This window comes from Prionailurus viverrinus, chromosome E3, assembly GCF_022837055.1.
Source record: "Prionailurus viverrinus isolate Anna chromosome E3, UM_Priviv_1.0, whole genome shotgun sequence".
Classification (NCBI taxonomy): Eukaryota; Metazoa; Chordata; class Mammalia; order Carnivora; family Felidae; genus Prionailurus; species Prionailurus viverrinus.
In genome coordinates this window covers 40,664,114-40,678,069 of record NC_062576.1, presented here as the reverse complement: position 1 = coordinate 40,678,069, position 13,956 = coordinate 40,664,114, and the positions used below count along the sequence as shown (strand labels likewise).

The 13,956-nt window shown below is 57.4% G+C and overlaps 1 protein-coding gene and 1 non-coding gene across 8 annotated transcripts in view; both read right to left on the bottom strand.

Moving 5' to 3' along the window:
- IFT140 (intraflagellar transport 140) overlaps positions 1–13,956 on the bottom strand; it is a 76,702-nt gene that overhangs the window by 32,866 nt on the left and 29,880 nt on the right. For all 7 annotated transcript variants that reach the window (XM_047837547.1, XM_047837544.1, XM_047837546.1 and 4 more), the window contains 6 exons: positions 13,456–13,583; positions 10,806–10,923; positions 8,804–8,934; positions 7,301–7,469; positions 5,895–6,026; positions 1,561–1,760 (listed from right to left, as the gene is read on the bottom strand). In XM_047837547.1, coding sequence (XP_047693503.1) covers positions 1,561–1,760; positions 5,895–6,026; positions 7,301–7,469; positions 8,804–8,934; positions 10,806–10,923; positions 13,456–13,583 — 878 coding nt within the window. The remainder of the gene's footprint in view (positions 1–1,560; positions 1,761–5,894; positions 6,027–7,300; positions 7,470–8,803; positions 8,935–10,805; positions 10,924–13,455; positions 13,584–13,956) is intronic.
- LOC125154885 (U4atac minor spliceosomal RNA) lies at positions 12,738–12,861 on the bottom strand. Its single transcript, XR_007147976.1, has one exon. It is a non-coding gene; the product is annotated as a U4atac minor spliceosomal RNA (small nuclear RNA).

Here is a 13,956-nt window from a genome sequence, read left to right as displayed (position 1 = left end):
GACTATGCTAAGGTACATTAAAGTATTAAAGCTAACCACGTAGTTGTGATTGTGTTTATGGTAAATGAAAGGAGGCCAGAGAAAGACTGGGCTGTGCCATCAGCCCCTCTGGTTCACCTGTCAAGTGAAGAGCCCTCTCGTAGAGAGATCAGTGTGGACACGGCCTGCTCCAGAAACAAGGTTTGGCCACAGTTTTAGAAATAAGACAAGGGACTGGGAGTCATGAGCTCGTTTGAAAAGTACCATCACTGCAAACGAGGGGCTGTTCTAGGTGACAGGTTCAGTTTTCATCTCTGTGTTCCCGCTTCACTTTCACCATGTAATAATTTTCCTGCCCTTCGGATGTGAACGCCTGTAAGTGCTCTTGAGAAGAGTTGCTGAATTCTCTCAGGAATGGAGACGAGGCTGCTTGGAGACAGCCTTTGATTAAACATTTTAGAGCATGGGGCACCTGGGGCGGCTTAGTAGGTAAAGCGTCCGACTTTGGCTCAGGTCATGATCTCGGGGTTCATGGGTTCGAGCCCCGCAACAGGCTCTGCACTGACAGCTCGAGGTCTGGAGCCTGCTTGGGATTCATATTCTCTCTCTCTCTCTCTCTCTCTCTCTCTCTCTGCCCCTCCCCTGCTCATGCTCTGTCTCTCTCAAAAATAAACATTAAAAAAAATGTTTGGGGGCGCCTGGGTGGCGCAGTCGGTTAGGCGTCCGACTTCAGCCAGGTCACGATCTCGCGGTCCGTGAGTTCGAGCCCCGCGTCGGGCTCTGGGCTGATGGCTCAGAGCCTGGAGCCTGCTTCCGATTCTGTGTCTCCCTCTGTCTCTGCCCCTCCCCCGTTCATGCTCTGTCTCTCTCTGTCCCAAAAATAAATAAATGTTGAAAAAAAAAAATTTAAAAAAAAAAAAAAAAAAAAAATGTTTGGTTTTTTTTTTTTTAAATTTTTTTTTTTCAACGTTTATTTATTTTTGGGACAGAGAGAGACAGAGCATGAACGGGGGAGGGGCAGAGAGAGAGGGAGACACAGAATCGGAAACAGGCTCCAGGCTCTGAGCCATCAGCCCAGAGCCCGACGCGGGGCTCGAACTCACGGACCGCGAGATCGTGACCTGGCTGAAGTCGGGCGCTTAACCGACTGCGCCACCCAGGCGCCCCAAAAAAATGTTTTTTTTAAATTTAGAGCGATTTTAACTGTGTTTCCCTGTACTGTTTCAGGTGTCTGTTACCGATGCCTTCCTGTTTAGTAGCAATTATTCCCAGAGGAACAGGTACTGCGAATATCTAGCGACTGCAGAACTTTTGACTAGGAGGTACCCGGACCACTTAAAAATCAATCAAATACACAGCAGCCCAAGAGACTCTGAGCCCAGCAGAGGGGAGCTGGGCTTGCCCACGCCCTGGTGTGCTGCCTAATTCACCTGCCTCCGTGGGTGACAAACCAGGAGATCCTCTGTGACACAGTCACAGAAGAGTTACTGCTTCTCAGAACCTCGAGAAGGGACAGAGGCCTACAGAGAGGCTCCCGGAGGTGCACACGTGCCCTCATACCTCAGCGAGCAGAGTCCTCACCTTTTGATGAGCTTGATACATTTCAAAGCTTCATCCATGTCTCCGATGGTGACAAAGAAGCTGAAGTCGAGCATGGCATCCTGAGTGGGCTTATCACAGCCCTCCAGTCCGACGAAGTCTCGCAGGGGTCTCCTGCCCACCAGGTGGGGGACGCGGTGGCGCCCCGGGTCCCCCTGGTCTTCCCCGTCTGCTTCTCCTGGCTGAATGACAAAGGACACCGTTAGCTGTCGGGTCGGGGAAGCGGATACGCACACTGAGCCTCTGCTCGAGACGTGTGCCCGTGCGCGGAGGTGGCCGCCGTCCCCGCTGGGCACCGGGAAAGCTGTGGGCGCCGGTTTCAGGCAGCAGAAAGCACAGGCTGTCCCGCGTAGGGACCTGTCCCTCAGCCTCTAGCTCACGAATGCCGACCCCTCGGTTACTCCACAGCCTCGAGAGGTCTCGCTGCCAAGCCAGGTGCTCTCGCACGGGCACGGGGCCCTAGAATCAAGTAACGCCAACAAGATTTCCGGCAGAACTTTCCAAAGCCGTAACCCAGATTAGTCGTGTGCCCTTACTGATGTTTTTCAGAACCACTGACCCTGCGCAGCGCTTCCCAGACGGGCCTGGGGAGACAACGTGCTGACGGCACCTGGGCCCTCCCCCTCCCCACCCTGCTCCCTTCCGCCCACCCAGGTGCTGCTCTGCTCCATCTCGCCTGGGGCCCACACGCGCCCCGCCTCCCGCATCATCCGCTTTTCTCTCTGCGAAGGCCCCAGTTCTCTGCCTCTCTAAACGTGGTCACGGCCCACGCTCCTTGGACCCGGCTCCCCTGGCTAGTCCTTGGTCTCCTGGGATGCTGTCATTGATAACAAGTATGTACTCGGTCACTCAAACGACCATACATTTCTTCACCACAGATTCACAGCTCACAGCTGCTAAAACCCCTGGAATTTCCCCATGATAAGGCCTCAGAATGAAGGTGACTTTGGGTCTCTGCCCAGGGGCAGGGTGGCTGCCGGGAGGACCTGCCACTGCTCAGAGGGCTCCAGCGAGGCCTCCATAACCGCCCAGGACTGCGACCACAGGCCTCCGGGCAGGGAGGGGTGGGGGGAGTGGCACCCGGCGAGGACTCGAGGACTCGGGAGCTCTGCGCCCTCCTCGGACGTGCCCTGTGCGTCTCTTCATCTGGCTGCTGCCTCGTGTCCTTTATCGCATCCTTCCACACACCGCTAAGCGCGAGCGAGTACGTGGTTCCCTGGCCTCTGGGAGCCGCTCTAACCGGCTGCAAGAGCCCGAGGAGGACCCTCCTCCACTCTGTGGCCTGTGGCGGGAGCACGGGTGGGGGTGGGGGTGCGGGACGGAGGCCGTGACCCGTGGGACTTGGCGCTGTCTCTGGGTGCACGGTGTCAGAACCGACTGGATTGTGTTGAGCATAGAGCTGTGTACAGAAGGGTCAGGTCACTATGTTGTACACCTGCAGCCAGTGTAACTTTGGATATTAACTATGTTTCTGTAAAAAAAATCTTTTTAAGAAAAAAAAACGGGGGCACCTGGGTGGCTTGGTCGGTTGAGGGTCCGACTTCAGCTGAGGTCATGATCTCACGGTCTGTGAGTTTGAGCCCCACGTTGGGCTCTGTGCTGACAGCTCAGAGCCTGGAGCCTGCTTCAGATTCTGTATCTTCCCCTCTCTCTGCCCCTCCCCCACTCGCTCTTGGTCTCCCAAAAATGAATGTTAAATAAAAGAGAAAAAAACGGAGTTGAATTCTCAGGCCTCCAGGTGGTATCTGAGACTTTCTTCGTGTTGTGGGGGGCTCCCTCGCCACGGCGGAATTGGGTCTAGGAACCCTAACAGATCTCATCACCGTGGCTGCTGCTGCGTGACCCCTGCCCCCACTCGGTTCTCAGCAGCCCCTCATCTTGCTGCTCCCTGATGTTCACCTAAAGTCTCTAACTTGGGGGGGCACTTGAAACACTGGTAGGATTTGTCAGACCCAGGTGTGGATGGCAAGGCACAGAGCAGAGCATAAGCAAAGGGCCTGGGGCAGCCCCCAGTCTGGGTGGATGAGCGCAGGCCGGGTCACATCAGGAGGAGGCTGAAAGCTGCAGAGTCGGCCCTGAGCGGGAACTTTCAGAAAACGTGTGCGCACACTGCGAGGCAGAGGCCAGACTTCCAGCCGGTCAGTCTGCTATGGACCCGGTGCCCCATTATGATCAGAACCGGGCCCACTGTGGTTGCGCCGGGGAATTCTCACAGAAACGAGAGTGCCGTGGCTCACCCACCACAGGCAATGGCCGCTGCCCTCGTTTCAGAGCCTCAGCTCTGTTCCGAGAGGGGGCACTGAGCTGGGGACCCTGGGTTGTCACGTTCTCATCCACACCCTCAAGTGTGCAGACAGGGGACCTGCAGACGCGGTGTTGACGGCCTCGGATACGGGTCAGTAATCCAGAAGAAGGGCAGCTTTTTTTTTTTTTTTTTAATTTTTTTTTTTTCAACGTTTTATTTTTTTATTTTTGGGACAGAGAGAGACAGAGCATGAACGGGGGAGGGGCAGAGAGAGAGAGGGAGACACAGAATCGGAAACAGGCCCCAGGCTCCGAGCCATCAGCCCAGAGCCCGACGCGGGGCTCGAACTCACGGACCGCGAGATCGTGACCTGGCTAAAGTCGGACGCTTAACCGACTGCGCCACCCAGGCGCCCCAAAGAAGGGCAGCTTTTAAAGAAACACGATGCGGGGCGCCTGGGTGGCGCAGTCGGTTAAGCGTCCGACTTCAGCCAGGTCACGATCTCGCGGTCCGTGAGTTCGAGCCCTGCGTCGGGCTCTGGGCTGATGGCTCGGAGCCTGGGGCCTGTTTCCGATTCTGTGTCTCCCTCTCTCTCTGCCCCTCCCCCGTTCATGCTCTGTCTCTCTCTGTCCCAAAAATAAAAAAATAAAACGTTGAAAAAAAAAAATTTAAAAAAAAAAATAAAGAAACACGATGCTTCACAGCTTCCCCTTACTAGCACTTTAGAGATCAAGTTAATAAGATTCCCTTTTTTGCTAACCTAGTTCATAAACTATTTCCTGCATTACAACATGGTGACGGACTGTTCAAGCCACAGTCTGAGCCAGGACAGGGGCTATGCGGAGCGACGTAGGCGTGCGGCTCCCACGCCGGAGCTGCTGTGGCATCAGACTCCCCGACAAGCCTGGGGACAGAGGGACAGAGGAACGCAAGCAGAAGGGGCCACATACGAGTAAGGCAAAGTCTAGGGGCCGGATGGTGAGGGGAACACGGAGGGCTCACGCGAACGGGAGAAACCAAAGTCCACGCTGGGAATAACAGGCAGAACAAGAGAAATGCGGATAAGATTGACTTTCCTTCTAACCTGCAGCCCGTGGAGAAATACTTGAGGCCGGCAGAGCAGACGTTCCCCCAGGAACCCCACTGTCTTCACGGTCGGTAATGCTTTTGCTAGCGGGAAAACCCCCTCAGCCGGACGACAGCCAGGCCTCTGGGATCCTGGAGTCCCCAGCGTACGGACGGTCCGTTTGGAAACCTCCTTGTCATTACCATCCTCCGCCCGTCCAACTCCCAAGGATAACAGCTGCCTCTCATGACCCCGGTGCGGCTCTTTCTGCCTGTCCCCCTGCCGTAATAAAATCACCCCTTTGTACCAGAACATCTCAAGAACTTTCTTGACTATTCCCTATTGAACCCCGCTTCAAACCAAATCAGGGAAATTAGGAGGAAAACTCGACAGGAGGAACCATAAACGCGCTCTCATGATGTTTTGAGTCCTCAGGTCAAAGGAAAGACGAATGTTCCTGAGGTACGTGAAATGAGAATGAAATCCAGAAAAATGCCGGCGTGAGGGCAGAGATGGTTTAAAATAAGGGAATGAAGAAAAGCTGTGGGCGGAGCCGCGAGACACTCACGGGTCCGGAGACCCTGGCGACAAGGAGGCCGAGCCCCAGGGGAGGCAGACAACTCTTTGCAAGACAAGCTAGCTGGGAGCGTGCACGTGCGTGAAAACAACCCCGTTCCGTCGAAAATAAACAAGCAGACGTGTGAGTGAGACACGCTTCCTGAAAAGCCATAGGCTGGCCTGTCCCCAGGGGCCACCTCTGCGCCCGCATCACCGTTAGTCCCCTACCCGAGGACCGCGGACACGCCACGTCCGTGCTACCCTGTCTTGACGGCACAGCCAAGGCTTGTCACTTTCCTGACCCGGGGGCCTCCCAGCTGCTGGAGTTTTGGGGCACAAATTAGAGCACGTGGTGCGCGGTGCATAATGAGGGGTGAGCCGCGGCTGCCAGAGACCCCCCGCCCCGCTGGGACCCGGGAACGCGGCCCCGCGCTCGCGGGCTCCCACCTTCCTCGTGAAGTAATAGTGAGGCACTTGAATTCCCAGAAGGGTCTGGTAGGCGGGAGGCCGGGAGAAGCTGTCCTGGAGCAAGAAGCCATGCTCTTCGGTGACGAAGAAGGACAGGACCAGCACGTCAGCCTGAGGGAGAGGGAGACGCCGTCGGCTCTGGTGTGACCACGTCACCTTCCATCATGCATCTGATCCCCACGTTCACGGCCAGGATGTTGATACACAGAGAAGAAGGACGAACGTGGGCACACAGCCTCATGCGGATAATCCATTAGCCCCCTTCTGGAAGGATGTGCCACATCCTGCGTGGAGAGCCGCTAGACCCTCTTAGGGATGGGTTTCCTTGTAGCAAAAACAAATCTTTCCCCACCCAGCTGGTAAATGACACCAAAGAACTCTCGGGTGTCAGTTTTTCTGTTCAGCTCCTCGACTCTCATTTCAAAGACAGCAGCAGAAAGATTCTCTCATCCGCTCTTGGGGGGGGGGAGGGGGGTGGAGGGACCAGGGCGGCAGTGCCGTGAGCCCCCTGTGGACAGGAGCAGCAGGAGGTCCAGGTGGCGAAGCCCTCCCGGGCCTCACCCTCCTCGAGAAGCCCGGACGCGGCACCCGGTCAGCGTGCCGGCAAGGGCCCCAGAGTGGCGATCAGCGCGTACCCTCACTGCCCGCCCGGGGCCGTCTCCTGTTCCAGTCACAGAGTCACGGAGATGCCACCTGTTTACCACTCAGCGTTTCAGAACCAAGGATCGGCCGTGCGTCTGAATGTCTGGGGGCACAGACACCCACTGCTGATAATCCTGGGCCCTGTGCTCAACCCCTGGGGAGGGGGGGCTTCCTTTGGCAGGGACACAAGGCCGCCAGCGTCAGCAGGCTGGCTGCCCTTGCCGACTTACTGGGACTGGCTACAGACCCCTCTCGGAACAAGGTCATCACAGGGAGGCACAGCCGGCCGCTGGCCTCTCCCAGGGAGCTCCAGACGTTCTGACAACATACGTAAGGAAAGCATCAGAGTCCTGGATGCTACGGGGGGGTGGGTGGGGGGTGCCTGGTAGGGTGGAGGTCAGGGGCCAGGGCGAGGATGTCAGTGGGAACCGGCCTTGCTGACCCAGCCCCAGGACACACGCCCGCCATGGGTTAGCTCTGTTAACCGTTAGGGTGGCAGGCTCGGTCCCAGGGAGAAAGTAATATGCAGCACTCGACGTCATGGGAGAACTAAAACAGGACAGCCCGAGTGGGAACAGACAGAGAGGGTGGGGCCCGCTGCCATGCAAATGCAGGCCACGTGTCGAGGAGGCAGTCTGCTCCACGGGCACCAACCTCCCTCCAGCTTTCCCATAAACCACGTCAGGACCGTGAACGTGCCCAGACCCCTGCACCAAGAGACAACCACGACGCAGACAGGGTACCGTGGGGTCCGGGCCGTCCTCGGCGGGGGGCTTCCTGTCCCCGGGCTGCAGCGGGGCCCCCGGCGCCTCCCGCACGGCCTCGCACACGAACAGCCTGGGCTCGCTCTGGTCCCAGAAGTGGCTCACAGGAACGAGATCCCTCAATCTTTTGTCCGCAAAGGCGGGGCTCCTGAAAGAGAAGGCCCATCCTGAGTCCCGAGGGCTGAGATGCGCTCTGGAAACGCGTGCCCAGGGTCGGCGTCTGCGTCCGCAGGCTGCTGTGCGCTCCACAGACTGCCTGCTCCGGGGCCGCTTCCCACAGCACGCTGCAGCCAGCCTGCCGGGGACACGCTCACATCAAACAAAGCCAGTCAAAGAGGCCCAGGGCAGCCTCGTTGGAGGGTGTGTGACACTTTGGCTCTGGAGACTCCACAGAGGGCGCCTGCCAGGACTGGTGTGGACCTCGTGTCCTGTAGGGCGGACACGTGCCGAGGGGTAGGTGTGCTGCCCACAGACAAGGTGGGTCTGGAGGCAAAGGAAGGTCAGATCTCAGAAGCGGAGGGGAGTCTGCGGGGAGGCCATGCACTGTCCCTGCTGTCACCGGAGGAGTGACAGGCCGGGCCAGGGAGGACGTGGCTTGAAGGTGGAGGGCAGAGGGAAAGTGTGAGTCTGAGACATGATTCAAACAAGGGAAATGGGACGAGTCACAGCCGAGGCGACTAAGGGAGAGGTGAGCTGTGAGGTTTCCGAGCACACAGCCGAGACAAGAGTGATCTCTGGAAATGAGGTGCAGGTGATGACAAGAGATTCCAGCGGACATTTGGGACCGAGAAAGCAGAGCGAGGCTGGGGAGAGGTGAGGACGGGCCTGTTCGGGCAGGGCCACCGGCGGCGACCAGTTTAAGCCCCCAGGAGAAAGAAGGTTCTGGAAAAGGGTTTCAGCAGTGGAGTGGGAGGGGACCGTAACAGAGAAAAGGAGCCGGTGCCCGGCAAGGCCGGCCTCGGGCTCTGCTGTCGGGCACGCGTTGTGGGTGCCGGCCGCAGTGTGCACCCTGGGTCCTGAGCCGCGCACTGGGCCCTCAGGTGTCACTTTCCAGAGTCAGAGGTGAGCCCTCAGTGGGGCAGGGCGAGCGTGTCCCTGGCAGCAGCAGGAACTCAAACACAGGTTATACGAACTCCCTGAAGAGCAGTGATTACTTTTCTAGAAAGACACCACCACCCAGACAGACGCGCTCCCTTCCCAGGTGCAGACAAGGCTGAGTGACCGCCACTCCCCACAACATCCGGGCCACCGTGTGCCCATGGCTGCCACTGCCCTTCCAGAAGCCCGTTTCTGCCGGGTAATTCCAGGACCCCAGGGGCTCCCATCCATCCCAACTGTCGGGGCTGTTGGCTTCACTGTTTCCTCCACCACCACCTGCTAAGGGCCTTCAAGTCTGGAGCGTCACTCAGCCACCACCTGCTCGGAAGCTGTGTATCATTTTCACTAGCTTTACACTGAAGTCCCGCCGAATCATAGCCTTACTTCTTGGTCTCTTGCCCGTTGAAGGACAGCGTCTCCCTCCGATCAATCTGCCCCGTCTTGAGGTCCAGGAGAGTCACAGTGTCCATTTCCACGTCGTAGAAGCAGATTTTGGAATCGGGGCTGCCGTCAGCCTAGGGGAAGACAAAACGGGGCTCACGGAACCGCGTGGCTGGCACCCCGTGGGTTTGAGAACAAGCGTGTGGCGTCCACGACCCGCCGGCCACTCCAGCACTCCTAACGTGGGTGTCGGTGCACCGTCGTCCCACCGAGACAGCTGTCCGGGGGGTACTTTGTAATTTCAGGGGGCCGAGAAACTCTAGAACATTGTGGAGGTCCAACGCCAGCTGTCCGGCTGAGGTGGATGAACCACAGGGACACGGAGGAGTGGATCCCCACGCGCCAGTTATCACACAGGCGAATGAAGACGAGAGAAGGGGAGCAGCTTGGCTGGTGGGGGAACGAATGCCAACGACTCGGGGAGACTGTGCAAGGCTTTGTCTTACCAGGCGGCAGGACGCTAAATGGGGCCTGAGGACTCAAGAAAAACAAGAAGATCAGCCCGTCAAAACCTCAGACAGAGAACACCGTAAGCCCGATGGCATCAGCGGTTTCTCATCACAAACACCGTCCGCGAGAGGAAAGACCAACGACGAACCGGGAGACGCGTCAGCGACCCTGAAGGTGCCCAGCCTCCTGCCCCCCCCCCGCCCCCGCCCCCCGCCCAGGGGAACGGTGGACCACTGCCCGCGCCAGCCCCTCCTTCCAAAGTGCACCCTCCTGCGGGGAGCGCCAGCGGGGCTGGGGACAGCTGGTTTTCACCACAAGCTCGCTTGTGCTGCCTGAACTTTATTTCTTTGCCATGTTTTCTTTCACCGCGGACAAGAATTCCTGGTGCCAGGAGAGATGTTTTTGTCCCTTAGCGTCACCGCACTGTCCCCGCCCGTGCCATGCATTCACCCCAGCAGCAGGGAGATGGTGCCGTGTCCTGGGATGCCCACCCTGCTTCTGCTTCCGTGCCCCTGGGCTCTGGCACCGCCCTCCTGCTGCCCGAGGACCCCCATCTCCAGCCAGACTTAGCCTCTGAGACTCAGGCTTGTCTTCGCTGGCCCACGTGCCGCCCTGAGGAGCCTCGAACTCAGCACTGAGACAGGACACCCCACCGTCCCCCTTTCAACCTCCACGTGGCTGCCCAGGGTGGAGTCAGTCCCCGCCCATCTGTGCCCCCTGCCCCAGATGATCCCCAACCCCCAGAAGACTTCTGCACACCCCCCCACCGCTGAGAAGCAACCTGTAGAAAGATGCTATGTGACGGTCCTGCCTTGCCCCTGCGCCAAGGCCGGCGCCTGTGTGATGGCCCACTGACCGTGCTGGCCTCAGCCTCGACCCTGTGCCAGGGATGGCAGGCCCTCGGGTCGTGCTGTACCACCTGCTTATACTCCGGGTGCGTCTCCCTGTGCCTCCCCTGCCCCTGCCACATGCTCGTCTGGAAGCCTCCCGCCCAGCATGGCCCGCAGTTGGACCGTCTCTGATGGACGTCTGTTTGTCCACAGGAAGGGGCCACACTCTCCTAATTAAGCATCGGCTTGTGTCCGCGGTGCCCAACACAGCGCCTGGTTCCCGGAAGGCAACCGGTAAGTAGGTGGTGAACGAATGGATTCGCAGGCAAACACTCGTGGGCAGCAAGGCTCACTGCCTGCAGGGCAGGACAGACGTGTCCACGTCCCTTCTGTCAGACTCTGCTCCCTGGCTGTCCTTGCCTTCTCTAAGCCAGAGGCTCAGAGGGCCTTGCCGCCCCCTCATGCCAAGAGAACGCAGCCGGCCGGTGAAAAGGTACAGAAAAGAGAAGAGGTGCAGAGGGGGACCCTGCACAGGGGGACCCGCTGTCTCAGAGGAACTAGGGACCGGGGACAGGTGGGGCTCAGGTCTCGTGGCAGGAAGGGAGCGCAGTGGGCACGGCCGGAGGAGGCCGCGGTCCGGGGAGCAGCTGCCGCCGCGCACCCACCTTGCTGAGGAGGATGCTGATCTTGCCGCCGCTGGCGTTACACCTGAGTGAGGCCATGCCCACTGCGCCCGGGATCAGATCGGCCAGCTTCCGGTCACCACAGTGCTCTTTGGCCTCTCTGTAGGGGGACACGGGGGCTCAGGGGAGGCGCAGGCCTGTGGCTGGGCAGCTCACAGGGCCAGAGCCCGCTCTCTGAAGAGAACAGAAACCTTCCTTCAAAGAACTCGGGGCTCCTCGAAGGCGTGGCTGCTCGCACGCCGGAGGTCTTGCGCCACGACAGAGGGCCCAGATCAGGGTACAGGGCGAGCGTCAGCAGTTTAAGTTGCTAAACTGAGGTACGATGACAATAACGTCGTTATTACTTTCAGGCATAAACATACTGATTCAACGTCTGGGTCAGTCTGTAAAGTTCCCAGGTTTAACGAACAGAAGTGAATACGTATCCCTCCCCCTACTCCTCTGTGCTCAGCCTCTGTCCCTGCGACACGTTTTGGCCGTTCGTCCTGCCAGAACGGGCTGCTGTCCCACATGCCACGTACAAACACGCGTGTCTCTAGCCCGTTTACTGGGTTCTGGCGTGACGCTGTTACAAACGGCACTGGGTCGGCAGCGGTGGCTCCTCCCGACTGTTTCCACTTAATTCTCATTTCCTCCGTGCTTCCCTGGTGTCCTCTGTGTCCCCGGATCCCTTCCAGGCCCCGTGTCCTTAGGCCCTCCAGGCTGGGACAGTTTGTCTGACTCCAGGCTCCTGTGACATTTCCTGGCTCCATCCTAGAATTTCTCCAAGGAGCCTCGTGGTCCTGTTGGAGAGCGCTGTGGAAACCCGCTCCTGGGCCCTGGGCGTGCTGGCAGAGCAAGGCCCCGCACGCGGACTCACTGGTGCCCGGACGTGTATCCGGAGATGTCTCGACGCGCACCTGACGTCTGTGTCCGTATGAAGCTAAACGTGACTTGTGCTCAACCCTTCGCCATGAGGCTCATTCTCGCCTCCTCCCCTCGCTTATGTCACCTCCTCCCAACACTGAAGCCCCGGCTCCCAAAACCTGCACCTTCACTCTGTGCAGCTGAGGGGCGGCGCGGGACGCTTGCCCTGTGCCCTGTGCGGGGAGCTCTGTGGACGGCAGTGCGGTCCTGTGTCCGGTCCCTCAGCCCCCAGTATCAACACCACCACCACCACCACCACTACCCGAAGGGCCGGGGTCAGCACCGCCTCTCCGAGGGCTGGTTCACACATTTCTACCATACTTAGGTGACTGTCACATTCCGTACTCTATCCTGTGATCCCCTGAAAGATTTTTAAAATTGACACACGTTAAGACTCATTTTCTGCTGTAAAGTGCTATAGGCTCTGACAACCGTGGTGCCTTGTATTTACCACAGAAAAACATTTTTAATGTTTATTTTTGAGAGAGAGACAGATTGGAAGTGGGGGAGGGTGAGAGAGAGAGGGAGACACAGAATCCGAAGCAGGCTCCAGGCTCTGAGCTGTCGGCACAGAGCCCGACGCGGGACTCAAACCCACAGACCGTGAGATCATGACCGGAGCCAAAGGCGGATGCTTAACCGACTGAACCACCCAGGTGCCCCTACCACGTAGAAAATTTTACTGCCTAAAAACTGCCCTGGGCTCTACCTGCTCAACCCTCATCTCATATGTGCCCTCCCCCACCACACAAGTATTAAGAATTTAAGCCAAGGGGTTCCTGGGTGGCTCATCTGGTTGAGGGTCTGACTCTTGATTTCTGCTCAGGTCATGATCCCAGGGTCGTGGGATCAAGCCCTGCATCAGGCTCTGCGCTGAGCATAGAGCCTGCCTGGGACTCTCACTCTCTGTCTGCCCCTGTCCCCTGCTCACGTGAATGTGTGCTCTCTCTCTCGCTCTCTCTCTCAAAAACAAAAACAACAAAAAAGGAATGGAAAGAGATCCTTCTTTTTTCCAAACACTGCACCAAGGTACAGCAAAGCTCTAGCTGCCACGGGTGTTGTTTAGGCGTTAGCAATATTGCCCTCACTCCACGCTCACTGGACAGCAGCACAACCCCAAGAATAGAATGGGCCCAAAACAAATTTTCAAAGCCAAGACAAAGAGCGTTTCAAAAAATTCAGCGGTACATTAACGTTGAAATGACTCTTGTCCATTTCTACCCGCCACGCTGTCTCCCGGTTAGTTTTTACAAAGTGTGCGGACATACCTCACTTTACTGCCCGTCCCACACACTGTGTTTTTTACAAACGGAAGGTCTGCGGCAACCCCATGGTCAAAAAGTCAGTCGGTGCCGTTTTGCCAACATCATTTGCTCACTTTGTGTCTTCAGGTTCCATTCTGGTAATTCTTGCCTTATCTCAAACCTTTTCATCGTTGGCATATTTGTTACGGTGACCTGTGCTCACAGGTGCTGCACGTTCAGGTGACGGTCAGCGGTTTTTAGCAATAAACCGCTTTCTTATTTAAGGCACGAACATTTTTTTTTTTACATAACGCTACTGCACACTTGACTAGAGAACAGACCTATCTTTTACATGTACCGAGAAAATAAAAAATTAATCTGACTCGCTTTATTGAGAAATTCACTCTATTGCAATGGCCTCAATCTGAACCCGCAATATCTCCCGATACACGTCTATACTTTTATTTGGACAGAGACCGTACCTTCGGGAAAGATCAAAGCTTTTAAAGTGAGCCAAGTCTGTCCCCACAACCAGGAAATCTCCACAGATGTCAAGGAAGCATGGGTTCCCCTCCGCCTCTGGGAACAGTAGGAGCTGTTTCACAGTGCCCTGAGGAAAAGGAAAGGAGAATGATTAAGGGAAGCAGCGTGCACATAGCATCTTACTTTTGGTACTAAACATTACTCATAGGTAATCGTGTTTGCACTAAGCAGGCTCTCAGGTAAGACGCGCAGCACCGAGCAGATTCTAACACTACACAGGGAAGGCTCAGGGGTATGTGGTGCTCACGGCCGCCAAAACCCGTGGAATTTCCAGTGAAAAGGGCCACAGATGTGTCCCTGCTCACGTTAACGAAGGTGACTTTGGGTCTCTGCCCAGGGGCAGGGTGGCTGCCGGGAGGACCCGCCACTGCTCAGAGGGCTCCAGCGAGGCCTCCATAACTGAGGCCTCCATAACCGCCCAGGACTGCGACCACAGGCCT